At 40.5% G+C, this 15,037-nt stretch overlaps 1 protein-coding gene across 1 annotated transcript; it reads right to left on the reverse strand.

Moving 5' to 3' along the window:
• Positions 1–3,375: 3,375 nt before the first annotated feature.
• LOC117958358 (dual specificity mitogen-activated protein kinase kinase 6-like) lies at positions 3,376–14,856 on the reverse strand. Its single transcript, XM_034894687.1, has 12 exons — positions 14,511–14,856; positions 10,879–10,948; positions 10,458–10,506; positions 10,266–10,379; positions 9,899–10,018; positions 9,671–9,787; positions 8,980–9,031; positions 8,737–8,864; positions 6,933–7,010; positions 6,029–6,168; positions 5,729–5,774; positions 3,376–5,436 (listed from the first exon to the last, which is right to left on the reverse strand). Exons 1-12 carry the CDS (start codon positions 14,527–14,529, stop codon positions 5,359–5,361), a joined length of 1,011 nt encoding a protein of 336 aa, XP_034750578.1. The 5' UTR covers positions 14,530–14,856; the 3' UTR covers positions 3,376–5,358.
• Positions 14,857–15,037: the final 181 nt, after the last annotated feature.

The raw sequence follows: 15,037 nt of genomic DNA on the forward strand, positions 1-15,037 counted from the left end.
TTTCACTACATTCCTTAACCAAAATGTTGCCAATTGCATGGTTATATAAAAGCTGGCTCCCTGAATCCAATATCAAATACAAATGTTCATGATGCTCTCTCCAATGAAAAAAATATTATTAAACCTTTTTGGTGATTATTGTCGAGCCAAGTTAGGCATACTCATTGTGAGGTGCAGTGCATATACAAAGTAGGCCGTTTTTTATTTAACGTATATTATCCTTACCCCATTTGCAAAAATGACAGGGTGGCTGCTTAAAAACGGATGCTCTGAAAAGAGTTCTGACATAAAATTTTATCTAGTGTAGGTTTTACAATATGTGCATGTTTGCGTGTATGTGTAGAGGTCAGACACCCTTTCAACTGTAAAGAGGCTAGCTAAACCTGGCATGTCTCTCAAAGTCCATGTCAACACTCTCTCTCTCTCCGTCTCTCCACCCGTACTAGACTTAACGGTGCAATAGGAGCCCATCTATAGTAGAGCAGGTTGCATAAAGTTGTGCAGTGTCAGCCCAGGGCCTAAAAAGATCATAAAGGCTCTTTTACACTCTTCAGATAAAGGGAACTCATTTTAACTTTCCACAAAAGGCCACCCTGTGTATTGCCTGAAGAAGAGAAACTCATACAATGCTTGTATGATTCATTAGGGGTTGATGAGGGCTGATGCCCCAAGTACGACCACAACTTGTCCATTTAAAACTCCCAATACAGGATTATTATAATTGGCATATCACAGTCATCATTGGGATGATTGTATGGAACATTGTGTGGCCCGGTAATGAGATGTTCGCTGGTGTGCAAATGCTGCCACACTGGATATTCATCTGCAGGACCCAAGCAGGTCAGGAGATCGTGAGATCTGGCAGGAGATTAACAAAATAACTCCAAAATGGAGTGCACATACTTAACATGTCTTATCTGGCACTCATCTGTCCATCTGTACGTCTCTTGGGGCAACAGCAAACAGAGTTCCCAAACTTCACTGAGCAAAAAATAGGCATACATTCAATCACTTGCACTTCTTTGTTAGATCAGACCTGCTTAAGAAAAAAAATAAAAAAAATACAGTAAAGGCTGAGCCGACAGGAAGAAGCAAAGCCCTGGCTTGCGTCACTAGCTATACCTAAATCATGGGTGCTAAACGTCAAAAGTGTGTGATGACTGGCCAAAGTATCATCTCTTATGCACCTTTTTACAGCTGGAAACAGACTAGAAACAGCTGGCCTTCTGGTATTGCACAATCCACTTGAGAAACATGATTGTCTGCTGGGATTTCACTTTTGCATATATATATATAAATAAATAATGGAATACATAACTATGAGTCAAAAATGTATAGCAAGTCTAACATCTTCCATGACATTTGCCTATTTTCCAGAAGAAGGTATTGAGAAAACTAGTGTTGGGAAAACTAGCTCTCATTGTTCTGTAACTACATGCATTTCCTTGAGCATCAAATCATAATGCAAAAAAAATGCTACTGCGATTATTATGTTATATATCCCTAGATCATTATTGATGCATTAGTTTGTAAGTAGGGTTTAAAGTAAAGTACACCGTCAGATAACTGCAGTGCAGTAAAAAGTACAATATTTCCCTTTGAATTGTACTGAGTGGGATGTATAAAGTAGCACAAAATGGTAAGAGTTAAGTAAATTAAATTATCTTAAGTTAAAGTACCTCTAATTCATACTTAAGCATAGTACTTGAGTAAATAGCTACACTCCACAACTTTTCTAATGTCTTGCATTTAGAACATTACTTTGTTATGTACAAAACACGCCACAATTACTCAACCATTCACTACCACCCTGCTGAGTTCTTAAAATACCCATCTGCATTAGAGAGAGGTTGTGATTCACTTCTGCATCACATTCCCCATTGAAATGAGCCGGGAGAGTAATTCAACTGGATGTTGCTTATTTTTCCCCTCAGACGCCAATCTTTTGAGCAGCATTATGCAATTCCTCATCACCAAAGGCCTTCTTTCCTAAAAAGAGTGTCTTTAGTTTGGCTGGCAAACCACTCATCTGCACAACACTGGACCACTGCCTGCAGTCTATGGCATGGAATTGTCTTCTCCTGGCATGAAGTCATGGGTCTTTGACAGACACACTCAGAGAAGAGTAGTCTGCTCAATGTGAGCTTTTGTTAACCTCCGTTAACATTCACAGCAAAAAAGCACTCAGAAAGAGCTATCAAAATGAGAATCTTCTTTCTATTCATCACATATCCTGAAGACCCGCAACTTGCCAAGAAGTGTGTGTTCACTTTTGTGTACTTACATAAAGGGTGATGACAACAGGCATACTGTGATGTAAAAATTGTATTAATTGTAAGAATTGAATTTGAAAACAGAGTTCAGGCAATATAACGGCAGAGGGTAAAGAGGGCTTAACCTCCCATGCTCATGTACCAATGCCAGGTAGACCATCTCTATCTCAATTGCTCAATTGATACCTTCATTACAGTATCACATGTGAAAGGACAAAAAACGGTCTCGCTGACAAGACGGGGGAAAAGTGAGTGTTGGATACTGTTGCGGGTAGAAACCCAAAGACTTGGCTTCCTTTTATCAGCTGGATCGGTCAGCTCGAGTATCTCACGTCTCGTTAAAGTGGCGGTTGCAGGAATGAGTTTAAGTGGAACTGTTAGTGACATGAAAGTAGGAATTAAATGGGTCAACAAAGCAACATGCATGTAGAAAAGAGACCCATTTAATGTAGGCAATCAAAATTAGTCCATTCAAAATTAAACTGAAAATCTTTGAAATATGAGCTTTATTTTGCTTGGAAAAAATCTAATTTGATGACTGACTTGGCTGCACTTGATACAATTTTGTCAAATAAGTCAGGATGTTGAGCTACAGGATGAAAAAAAATACATGTAGTGGTATTTTTGTTTCTACATAAAAACTTCCCACAGGTTATACCTGTATAGAACCTTGCCGGACCAGGTTTTGAAACAGTTAACTTTCTAAAACAACGGGGCGCTGTAGTTTTTAGCAAACGTATCTCAAAATAGGAATGGATGGTGTATTTGGAATGAAAACAGCCCTGCATTCTGTGTTGGCGGAGGTATGTTGCTTCATGTACCAGTGAGGTGAAATACAATCAAAGATGTTCAAGAAGTAGCTTCTTGACTTTAAAGGCTTTTCAGATGACAAGTTTTTTCAATTTTGGAAAATTTGATTAGAAATTGTTTATATATTTCATTGTTGCTTTCAATGGCAATAAGAAAAATATAGAATATAGCCAGCCTTATCCTTTAAACTTGGACAACGCTGTAATCTCTGCATTACCCACATCAACAGGAACTACTTATTTTAATTGCTAAACCAGCATTGATCACAAAAAGAAATTTATAAAAACAGACATACTGAACAATAAAGCCTTTATTTTTTTGTCTTTCCACAGTTCAAGTTTGTCAGTCCCACCCAATGAAAAGGTGGCAAATAGAGCGAAGGAGTAAGAGGTAGAGCAAGTGTTCCATTCTCATTGTGATCCGCGTAAAACTCACTTATACACACACCGAGGGAATGGCCATCCAAAGAAGGCCGACTAAAAACAAACAAACAAAAAAAGTGGGGGAAAAAAAAAATAGCAGCTTCTTTGTGACGTTGCTAGCTTTCCCTTATTTTTCACAATCATAAATACTCCTAACTCACTGACTTTTGATAAAGGTTGCACTACAGTGTAAACCAGAGGCGATGAGAGCTAGCAATGAACTGAGGCATGGCAGTCATCACTATCATTGTCATCACCACAATCACAGTCTGTGAACACTTGGGAGTGGGGAAACTGCCACATGGCAAGATCCTCTTGCCGAGTATCCAAGGTGAAGGGGCTCTGCATAGTATGTTAAGACAGAAAAGATAATGGATGCCCACCATGGACTGAAAACAGGCTCTCGGTCCGGCACTCAAGCGGAGTACGACCTGGGGAAAAATAAATGGTGCCGTCTCCACATGAAGGAGGGCGCAGAAACCTGAGCGGTGGAGCCTGACAGCACATCAGTCCAAAATAGGCGTTCGATAGTCAGCTGGCCCTGTGAGTACAAGTGTTTGTGTATGCGTGTCACACTGCATTAAAACTAACCACTACCAACAACTACCACTCATCTGCACTTCCAAGTTAGGACAGTGTAATGTTACATTAAAAAAAGGAGTATTTACATCTTCAACACATAAATTATTTCCCTAACATACTGCCTGTGTAATGCATAATAATGTCTCTGGAAAAAACAAACATACATAAGTGCCTCATATGAAAAGACTATGCTGACTCCAGAATTGGAAACCGTAGGCAAAGGGATGAGTTTAAATGCTGCTGAAATAAAAATCAAAATGCAGGCCAGAACAAGTCCAAAAAGAAAAGAAAATACACAATTAATGCAGTATTTCATGAGAAAAATTTGCAAAATGGCACACAGAAAGAGATAAAGCTGCGAGCTTTAAAAGGCAACCCCTGAATACTTTCAGAAAGTAACAATGGCAGCGCTGAGCCGACTCATTAATACCCAAGAAATAAGACGAGTACAGAGGGGTCACTGCATGAAGGTCCTCAGCTCGGATCACTATCGGAGCAGATGATATGGGACGTTTTACATTCCTACCTCACGCCATCATGAGATCTAGAAAGGACCTGCAACTCTCTGGTCCAGAATGTGAGCTTTGACATTTCTTACATGTTTTGTCTCAGCTCTGTAGCCTCCCGCGGCCCAGCCCGCGACAACTGCAGCCCCGGCACTGACCAATCACCTCAGGGCAGAACCAGGTCAAACTGTTCACTTGATGCCAACTGACAAATAAGGCCCTAGTTCGGTAAAATTCACACTTGTCGATGATATACAGTATCAAAACTCTGTATAATGAGAACACATACAAACTCATATGCAAATACAGCTTTCAATACACAACAACATTAACATTAACTGTTGGTTTTGCAGATGAAATTCAAAGTATCCATACAATATGTGTCGCAAAGAAATGATTGCTGGCTCTGTCCGTTCTGAAGAGAGAAACAGAAAGGGGCAGTGGGGCAAAAACTAAAAAGAACAAGACAAAAAACAAACAAATCTGGTTCAGTTCATATTTGTCACGTTGAATAATTGCACACACAGGAAGCTTTGAGGAGCGAATTTAACCTCTCCAGTTGGTTTTTGACCGTACAAGTTCATATTACCACCACTGTCCCACTCCAGTGCTGGTGGGCTCTTTGGGTCATCCCCCTGTTGTGTGTGGGTGCATGAGAGTCTGTCATTCCAGTGATTATAAAAAAAAAAAAAAAATGGTAGGCCATTGGTTTTTTTGCGGAGAGGTCCCGCCTACCCTGATGGGTTGGGGCCAGGAGGGAGCCCATCACTCTTCCAGGATGACCTTGACAAAACTGGCCACGTCTGTGTCTTTGGAGTCATGCATGGTGAAAAACGGATGTTGCTGCATCAAAAAAAAGAAAACAAACCAAAAAATTGGGAACATGTTCTTAAACGGCAAAAAACTAATCTAATGATGTTGATATTCATTTATTTTTTTAAATACACATCATAGTCTAAGTGGGTTCACTGGGTAAGTCTGGCCTCTTGTGGACAAAAATGAAGAACCAGAGCACACTGACCATTACAGCAGGGATGTTGATAGTGGCAATGGACATAGCAGCAGAATAACATTTGTTGTTTGTATTTTTGTTGTTTTGGGCTAAATAGAGAAAAATAATCTTAAAACTACTAACCATTAATTCTGTATAAGCTGGTCGCTCATTTGGCTTTTTTCTTAAGCTGTAAAAAAAAAGAAATATATATGCAAAAGTTAGAACGGCAGCAAATAACAAAATATAAATGTGTTATAACTTTATTTAAACTTCTAAAAATACCCGCTACACATTTACTACACTGATGCCACCCCTTTAGTAAAACCAAAGCAAACAGTGACCTCTGCTGGGCTTAAGTGCCACTTTAGTTTTAGTGAATGGGGAGCATAACGTTGAGGAAATGATACCACACTGCATGCTGTCATTTGGTGCGAGACTCACCACTGGGAGATGAAGTCTACAAACTCTGGGGAGAAACGGTCGGCGGGCAACTGTGGAGACGGCTCGTCCACCACCTGTTTGAGCTGCTGGAACGGGGTGCCCCATGAGTCGTAGGGGAATTTTAAAATGGCCAGCTCAATCTAGGACAGAGAAAAGCTGATTTAACAAGGATTGTACATGTTTGAGCTAAATTACATGACGCCATGTTATTGTTGGGGTTACAGCTCAGTGCAATGCTTGCTAATGCTAGGCAAGTAATCCTGATCACCTGCAACTCAAACTATTTTGACTTTATTTTTAATTACAAGTTTTTTTACTCTTCTGTTAAAAGTTCTACAATAGCTTTGTTTTTTGTACTATTTAATACTATTATATGCAAATTATTTCAATCTGTAAGCAATGTTATTTAATAACTAAGAACAACATGGACTACTATCTTCCCTCCATCTGGCACAGGTATCCAAACAGTAAACGGTCACCATGACTCAGCATTAGTGCTGTTTGGAAATACAGTTACCTGTAATTGGATCTCCTTTGGCAATGTTTTAGTAAATGTGGTTCATATCACATTATAATAATCACGGTGACAAAATATACTTTTGTTGGAATAGCAGAATAACATGAAGTCGTATATTATCGGAGAATTATAAATGTAAAGATAAAAACAAGGTCCTCGTCACAGCCTGAACTGAGAGCAGGCTGCATGGAAAGTAGTAAAACTTTTTACTGCAGGGAAATACTTCTGTATTTGTTTTTATTGTGCACTTGTTTCTATCCACAAACTAAATAAAAGAACAGTGAGAGCTAGTGAACGTGCAAAGGGCAGCAATAACATGGATTAATTACCCTAAAACGTATCACCAATGAGATGAAGAGCCACATTTTGACATCCAAGCCAACTCACCATCGTGATACCAAGACTCCAGATGTCTGACTTGACACTGTAGCCTTTCTGGTTTAGGTCGGGGTTGATCCGCTCCGGCTGAAATGGAAATTATTAGCAACAGATTAAGTACCACCACTATCTGAAAATCATTTGAACAAGAATTATACTGTACTTTTTTTTTTTTTTATCTTTTTTTTTATATATAGATATAAGGTATGATGAACTATTTTTTTCTAAACATAGACAAATTAAGGAATTATACTAAATACAAACTGATGGAAGCTATTTTAATGTCAGACTTGAATTAAAAAGAACAATCAAATAATTAAAGGGGCAGGTAAAGATGAGAATAAGTGTAATAGGGTGCTTTTCGAGGGGGTTTAAAATAACACACTGGTTTTGTGGGCCTACATTTGAGGCAAATGTTTGATAGCTTTAGGGTTAGGACAGTAGAGGCCTGATTAGTGAGTCTACGGGAGTGCTGGGCGGTAGGACCAAAAAGATTCTGGTGGCTTCACAGTATTTTTCCTTCTTTTGCTTGACTGGGCCTTTATATAGGTGTATGGCTTATTCTACTGTCAGGAGTACATAGAACATATCATTTTATTTGCAATATCATCATGTTTACTAAAATTGATTACTAAAAGCGTTGCTTGGCTCCACAACATTATACAATAATTTTATATGAAGGTGAATGCATGAAACAGTTACAGAATCTAAACTGTGTTTATTGTGCAAACTGCAAAGTAGTAGTAGTAAAATAAACTTTAACATTGTTTTTCTTTCAAAACATCACAGTTGTAAGTTGTATAAACACTACCTTGGCCACAGGTAAGTTAGGCTGTTGTACAAAAGCGGGCGGCTAAAGGTAGCGCAGCTGTCGGCCTCCTTTGGTGTTTGAATAACGTTAATAGGTCGGCGGACGTATTTCAGCGAGGCAAGACATCCTAAATCACGTGTTTTAATCATTGCTCTGAACCTCTTTCTTAGCGGTGTGTAGCGGGACGGTGTGTAGGTGGATTGTTATTGCGCTCCTAATGTTGCTGTGTCGCATGCTTGAAGTGACATGTCAGCATGGCTGAGTAATGGTACACGGCCGAGTAACGTTAGCACAACCAAGTAATGTTAGAGCAATGGGCAACAACAGAGGCTAAATTATGTCCGATTTTTTTAGGTACAAAAAAAACTTTGGACCAGCAGACGGCTCCGCTCTTCAGCACACGTTGTTCTGGTGTATCTCCGGTCTTTCTTCATCCTCTAACTTACTTCTGATCTTGAATGTGGAGTAGGGACCAGAGCCTCTCCCGGCTTAACAGACTGTTATGTCTGTCTAGCTAGCAGCTATAATGTTACCCAGCATGCTGTTCGGCAGTGTAAAAGTATTAGTATCAGAAATTGTATTTCCTAGTTGTATTGCACATAGCACACAAACTGCTGTGTGCTATTGTGTTTCATCCTGTTACAGAGAGTTAGTTGTGGGTTATTAATTGTTGGGTTATAAAGTTACTACCATGAGTGAGAAGGGCACACATTTAATACGGGTCCTATTTTCAATTCTCTCTCAGATTAATTTGCAGCGCTCTCTGCGGCATTGTAACAGTATTACAGTATATGAAAAATCCATAACATGCAATCAATTAACACCGGGGTATGGCATAGATCGATATACCGCCCAGCACTAGTCTACGGTCTAAATTTCAAAATGGTTACGGAGCTCCTGGCCTGTTTGAGGAGCTCCAAGACCACAGACACCGACATCAGTCACTTTTGAGCAAATACTTATTTAAATCTCAGCTAGCCGATACAAGCAGTCTCCACTTACCGCCATGTAGGGCTTGCAGCCTGCATCCATTGTTTTAGCCACTGAGTCTACCAGGTGGCCACTGATGCCAAAGTCGCACATTTTCACCTGGCCCTGAGTGTTGATCAGAACATTGGAGGGCTTCACATCTGCAGAGGGACATTGTTGTGGAAAAATGATGAAAGAGAACATAGCAAACCAAGAAACATGGAGGAACAGGGAACAGGAAACGATACACTGATTATACACTGATGATCTGATTACCTCTGTGTATCACTGACAGGTTACTGTGCAGATGCTCTAATGCCTTGACAATCTGCGGAGTGAACAGAGAAAATGAAGGAAATATTTTAAAGAACTTTAGATGTAGATGATTTCTCAGTTATATGAATTTACATGCAACTTATTAAAACAATATTTAGAAGATTTCCCCAAGATTAATTATTTGTTTTATTAACAGCTCATTGTCAGGTTTGGTGTTGTTCTTTCTCTGGAGTAACATATTTTATGAAGCAACACAACCCAAAAACTATGGGATGCAGCCTTAGCCCACAGAACCATTTCCAAGAGGTAAAAAAAACCAACATTATGCCAAATGATTTGTTCTACAGAAATGTAAATATTACAATGGGTGGTTTTAGGAGGCGTCGCACGATGGGACTATTTCTCGGGAAGCAATAGTTTATTGCCCTTTCCAACACTTCAGAGCGTTTTCGGCTATTATGCTGGTTGCCTGGCAACCTCACAGGGATGACAAGACTCCAGAAAGCAACTGTTCGCCAAGAAACAATTGCAGCACATTAACTCCCTGTAACACCACAAATAATTGTTTTTGCTATAAGACACAAAGTAAATATGCGTGCTTTTCCAAAATGCTGGATTATTCCTTTAAGGTAGGCTTCATGTAAACACACTTGATCTTAGTGACACTTATAGTATATGGAACAGGACTTACTGCTACAGTGATCTTGCCTAATATGTCCTCAGGGATGTCTTTGCCTTTCTCAATGACCTTCTTGTAGAACTTATCCAGAGATGTGTCCATCAGCTCCATACAGATCCAAACATCACCCTGAAAAAATAAAAATAAAAAAGATCCCACCCAAGAATAAAGAACAAGATGAGACACTGAAACACTCAACATAGCACATTAAGAAGTTCATACATGTCATAGTTAATTTACCTCTCTAAAGAGGGCGCCATAGAAGGTCACAGTGAAGAAGCAGTCCACCGTCCTCATGGAAATGTCCAAGTCCATCAGCAGCCTCTTCTGCTCCAGAGTGTTGACGGTGGCACGAATCCTCTGGGAAGACAGACATCACAGATTGGGCTGCCAGTGTCATCAGCGGGCGGATATATAGTATAAATGAAATAGTGTGCTGTGTCCTAAACCCGCCTCAATATAACATGTCATAGATCCATTACATCTCATCCAAATGTTTACAAGTTGAGCTCATATGTTGAATACATCTATGAGTCATGGTACTATTTTAAAAAGAGCATGGTGCATTTACAGATCAGGTAACCTGAGTAGCAGCTTCCCAGCCCACCTTGACAGCCATGATTACACCACTGGGCACATGTTTCATCTTGTCCACCACGCCATACGCTCCCCTGCCCAGCTCTTCAATCTGCTCCAAGTCATCGGCCTTCACCACAAAATTCTGGACAAAGGCAGAAATTACATTAATGTGAGTTTTCAGAATATACAGGGATATTCAGGGATACAGACCCAACTTTACCTGATCTCCAATTGTGACGCAAGCTTTCGAGTCAAGATCTCGAGGAGGCCTGCAGGGAGAGCAACAGCGTGTGGTCAGTCAGCTTTAATGCCACAAAGCGCAATAATGGAAAATAAACACTAAAAGAAATTGTATATGTTTATTAGAGCCATTTAATAAAGCAAGCAAATATTGGCCCCCAATCCTTGTCAAAACCAATAAATTCAATTCAGAAATTCCACAAACACATTTTGGGCATTTCTGTTCTGTATTTCTCTTATTGGCTAACCTATACGCTCATACAGATGTATACTGTAGCTGCAATATCCTAATACCGTTGCGATATATTATCCAAGCCATTTTAGCATTCTAGCTCTAATTTTGAGACCTTCTTACAATGGTATGGCTGCTGTCACTACCCAACTGTAAAAAGGAGCCTTACGCTGCTGCTGCTGGTGTTGGCTGTGCAAACACTTCTTTGGCCAGCTTCAGCCCGGGGTTCTTCTTCTTCCCTTAGAGACAAGAAATTAGAAAACCATTACCACAGTGTTTTGTAGAAGAACTAAGGGAAATGGACTTCACATCTACAGGCTCTTATGGGCCCATTAGAGACGAGGCTTGCGACAATGGAGATCTTCTTCAGGCCGTTAGGTGCAAACTAAATGGACTCTACTTGTATATAACAAACACTGGGTCAATTGATGAGGGGTTTTATTCTAGACTGGTAGGAAGGAGTTTTTTCATGGTTACCAATCAATACCTATCAATTTGCAGTTGTCTCTGACACAAACTGCAGCAAATGATCAGTTATCTATCTGGAGATTAGGTGTACTCAAAGCTGAGGCCCTGCAATAGGGAGAAGGTGGACTAAATGACTAATCAACAATAGTATGATGACTCAAATAGAAGGGAGGGGGTGCAGGGGAAGAGGTTTCCGTTTAGTTTCTTTTTTTTATCTCAAGTTTAATTAACTCTTTTTATGTCTGGAGTATGGTGCTGTAAACAGTGGAGCTCTTGGACCTTTCTGAGTTAAACCAGTGACAGCAATCCATTCATAAACACAGTTTACCAGCAGCTTCTAGGACTTCCCACAAGGGGCTGTGAGTCCCTGCCAGAATGACACAGCTACTGGGCCTACTAGCAGCAACACAGGAAAAACAACCTCAACTTTTCTTGACACGGACACTCGTGTTCAGCATGTTCGCTCTTGTGGCAAGGTCGACGGGAAAAACAGAACACTTTTCTTGGCCTCTGTCTGTGTGTGTGCTTGGAGGACTTGGCCACAATTTAACCCACTGGGATATGATGAGAAACAGTTCAGACCTGGCTGGTTGTTTCCTGTTCTTGTCTTGCTGCTGGCAGGCTTGGGCTGGGCTGTGCAACTATTCTACCCCAGTTCAGAGAAACGGGTTTAATGCACAAGCACCTTCATTTGGAACACATTCAACAGCTCTCATTATTACTGTAGGATTGTGTTTGCCATTGAATGAGTCACAATACTCCAGAGTGGAGGAAGTATGATTGGGTAAACCCCTCTTTGCTAGATTAAGCTGGAAGGGAAGTAAAGTTTTGCAAAGATTTTAGAGGCTAAGGCCTGAAACGTCAGACAGGTCCATTTTGTGGTGCAGCCCTAAAATAGGCCTACAGTGTCCGGACAGACTATGGTAGTCTCATGTGGTAGGGAGAGATGGAAGTGTGATTTACTCACACATGCTCAGTCAAAAATAGATTTTGTGTTTCCTCTGTGTGGGATAAAGTACAAGCACTCAAAGACTTCAGATGACCTGACAAATAAGACTTATTGTTCATGGACCAAAATTATTGTAGCACACAAACATGGCATCAGAGAAACATCGGACATGCCAAGATGTTGGAGATATCTAGGAAACTACCAAAATGGTACACATGCATTTTTGTTTCAATTGAGTCTGACTTACTGCTCAGATTTAATTGACATATTTACTGTGAAAATGGATTTGAAATACTAGCTCCTCTCAGGTAACAGTGGGTGGTGTGTGCAGTGACCCTGTAGCTGGGAGTGTTTGGTGGGATATGACTCACGGCCAGTCAGACTGGACACATCCGCTTAAAACACAACAACTGTCAGGACCCTTTGGGAAATATGATGTCACTTCACTTGGCCTGCTTGCTGTCCCTGTGAGGGCCAATTGAGGCCAGATTCACAACAGCATTCTGCTGCAAGACCTGCCTGGTCCTGGAACCGAGCCTGACAGAACCTCAGCTGCAGCTGTGCGGGCCAGCACAGGGAAAAATACATGTACACAGATACCATTTTCCAGTGCTTGCTTGTAACTCGTGCCACAGTCAGTGGTCTATCATGAAACTTTACATTTTTTGCACTGAAATCTTGTTTTATATCTAAATATAGCACAAGTTGCATTCTGCATTTCATTAAAAAATTAAAAATCCCCACACTGCAAATTTTTTTCTGACATTGTAAGAGGTTTATTAAGCTCAAGTATTTGTCATTGTATTGATCATCAGGTTTTAATCAAAATCAATATGTTGTGTTGGTGTTACAAGTATCAGCTACTACAGACAGAAACTGGTGCCCTTTTACAGGAAATGCGATAATTCTTCAAAAGCCAAAGGGTGTTCAGTGGAAACTATCAAGAGTGCAGTAATGCACTTAATGTTAACAAGAATTTCTGGATTGTGCATTGGATCAAAGTGTCAATAGCTTTGTGGCGAGTCATCGTCATGAAGCTTCAGCCTCAGAGTGGGCCCATATACAGAAAAGGATGACTCATGCACATATAATCTTCCACACCACCCTATCAGTGCTTTTAGGGAGAACCCAATCTCCCAACATGCCTCAGCAATACCATGAACAGCCTTGCATTGCAATTAGACCCACTCACAACTCTTTGTAGTAGCCAGAAAAAAAGGAGAAAAAACAACAACAACAACAACAAAAATCTCTTTCACAAAGACACATCAGGCCTGCTTTGGTGCAGACCATAATTACAGCAAAGAACCTGTGCAGCAGCTATGGAGTATCTGCTTGCAGCCAGTGAACTGTCAACAAAGAGAGGCTGCACTAGGTATTGGTGCAGCAAGTCAAAACATGCCATGGTAGGCCAAAGGCTGTGACTGCCTGAGTAGGACCCAGCCAATCTACACAGCCCTCTCAAAACAGTGTGTACTCCCGACCATGGTAACGCTAGTATGATTGTGTAACAGCACAAGCGGTGCACTTGAAATGTAAATTGACATCATCATCATGCTCTGCGCGCGCGCGTGCGTACGTACGTGCGCCTGTGTCTATGTGTGTCTGTGTCGCAAAATCAGGACCTTGATTTTTCCAAGGTGTGTATTTTATTCAACAGTACACAATGATTACACAGCATAGCCTCGCTGACTGGCGGAAGCCAAGTGTGTGATAGCGCCATGGTTCCTTGGCATCGCCGACTGTTTTAAAAATAAAGGAATTTCCATCACTGGGAAAAAAAATAAAAAAATAAAAAATTCAGCATTTACAAGGACGCAGCGCTCAAAATATGTTTACTCTAACACACAGGTCAAACAAAAAAGTACTTAACAAAATCGACCACTCGTCAGGAGGCCGAAAAATACAAGCACCTGTGGTCCCAATGTGCTTCACTTTACCGAAAAAGAGAAACTAATCCCAGCGTGGTGGCGTACAGCTGGGGGGCAAATTGGTTGGCAAAAGTCCTTTATTGTCGTGAAAATAGTGTTTTCACAAACCACAACACGGTAACTTAAACGGAAGACGCGAGTGTAGCATTTAGCTAAATTATTAATACCTAAAAATATGGATATTTACACAATTTAGCACACATCAGTTCTTCTGTGAAGAACACTTTCAGACACCACTATGTCTAGAGACTTAGCAGAATCATAGAAAGCAGGAAAGACATGCTGGCTAGCTTCTTTTTCCTCCTCTCATACATGCAGCTTTCCACCTGGCTAGGTTACATTTCTCAACTCAAACATAGCTAGCTTAATTTCTTCCACGCAAACTGCACCTTGATATTTAAAATATATGCACGGTTTTTTTTTAGAAAAAAAAGAGTGGAAAAATCCACTTACCTCCTTTAGACAGAGACATTTCCCCTTTGCTTTGATGAGGGGGAAGGGAAGCACAAAGACTTTTGCCTTTTTTTACTCCCTCCCTCCCTGCATCTAGCCTTACACCCGCTCAGGATCGCTGGCTTGTGCAAAAACTAGCAGCGATTAAAACTAAACGGTGAGTCTGCGTGCACTCTTAGGGCTTCAATCACCCGCGTGCGCGTTCAAAGATCGATTAGCAGATAAATGCACAACTTTAAAAAACGTCGGCGCGGATCGTACAGTTCGAGTTAGTTTGCTGACAAAACCTGCACTTTTAGGGTGGCCAAAGTCTTGACAGCTGAAGGTTCCAACAACGTAATGGCGTATTTCCTGCCTCGCGCTAAGCATAATGGGATGTGTAGTGTGCACCTTGAGAGTGCCTTTTTTTCCTGTAAATAAAGCGAGATTATTTCCCAACAATTAATGTAAATAATAAAACATATTTAACTGAGAAGGATCATTCATTCATTCATTTTACTTCAAAAAAATATTTTTTGCAAATCCAA

Source organism: Etheostoma cragini, chromosome 15, assembly GCF_013103735.1.
Source record: "Etheostoma cragini isolate CJK2018 chromosome 15, CSU_Ecrag_1.0, whole genome shotgun sequence".
Lineage (NCBI taxonomy): Eukaryota > Metazoa > Chordata > Actinopteri > Perciformes > Percidae > Etheostoma > Etheostoma cragini.

Bases quoted from the DNA above. Each gene is read 5' to 3' on its own strand.
- LOC117958358 (XM_034894687.1), bottom strand. The intron at 9,788-9,898 runs GTAAATTAACTA...TTATTTTTTCAG, and splicing joins ATGGCGCCCTCTTTAGAGAG to GGTGATGTTTGGATCTGTAT. The intron at 6,169-6,932 runs GTGAGTTGGCTT...TCTCTGTCCTAG, and splicing joins GGAGTCTTGGTATCACGATG to ATTGAGCTGGCCATTTTAAA.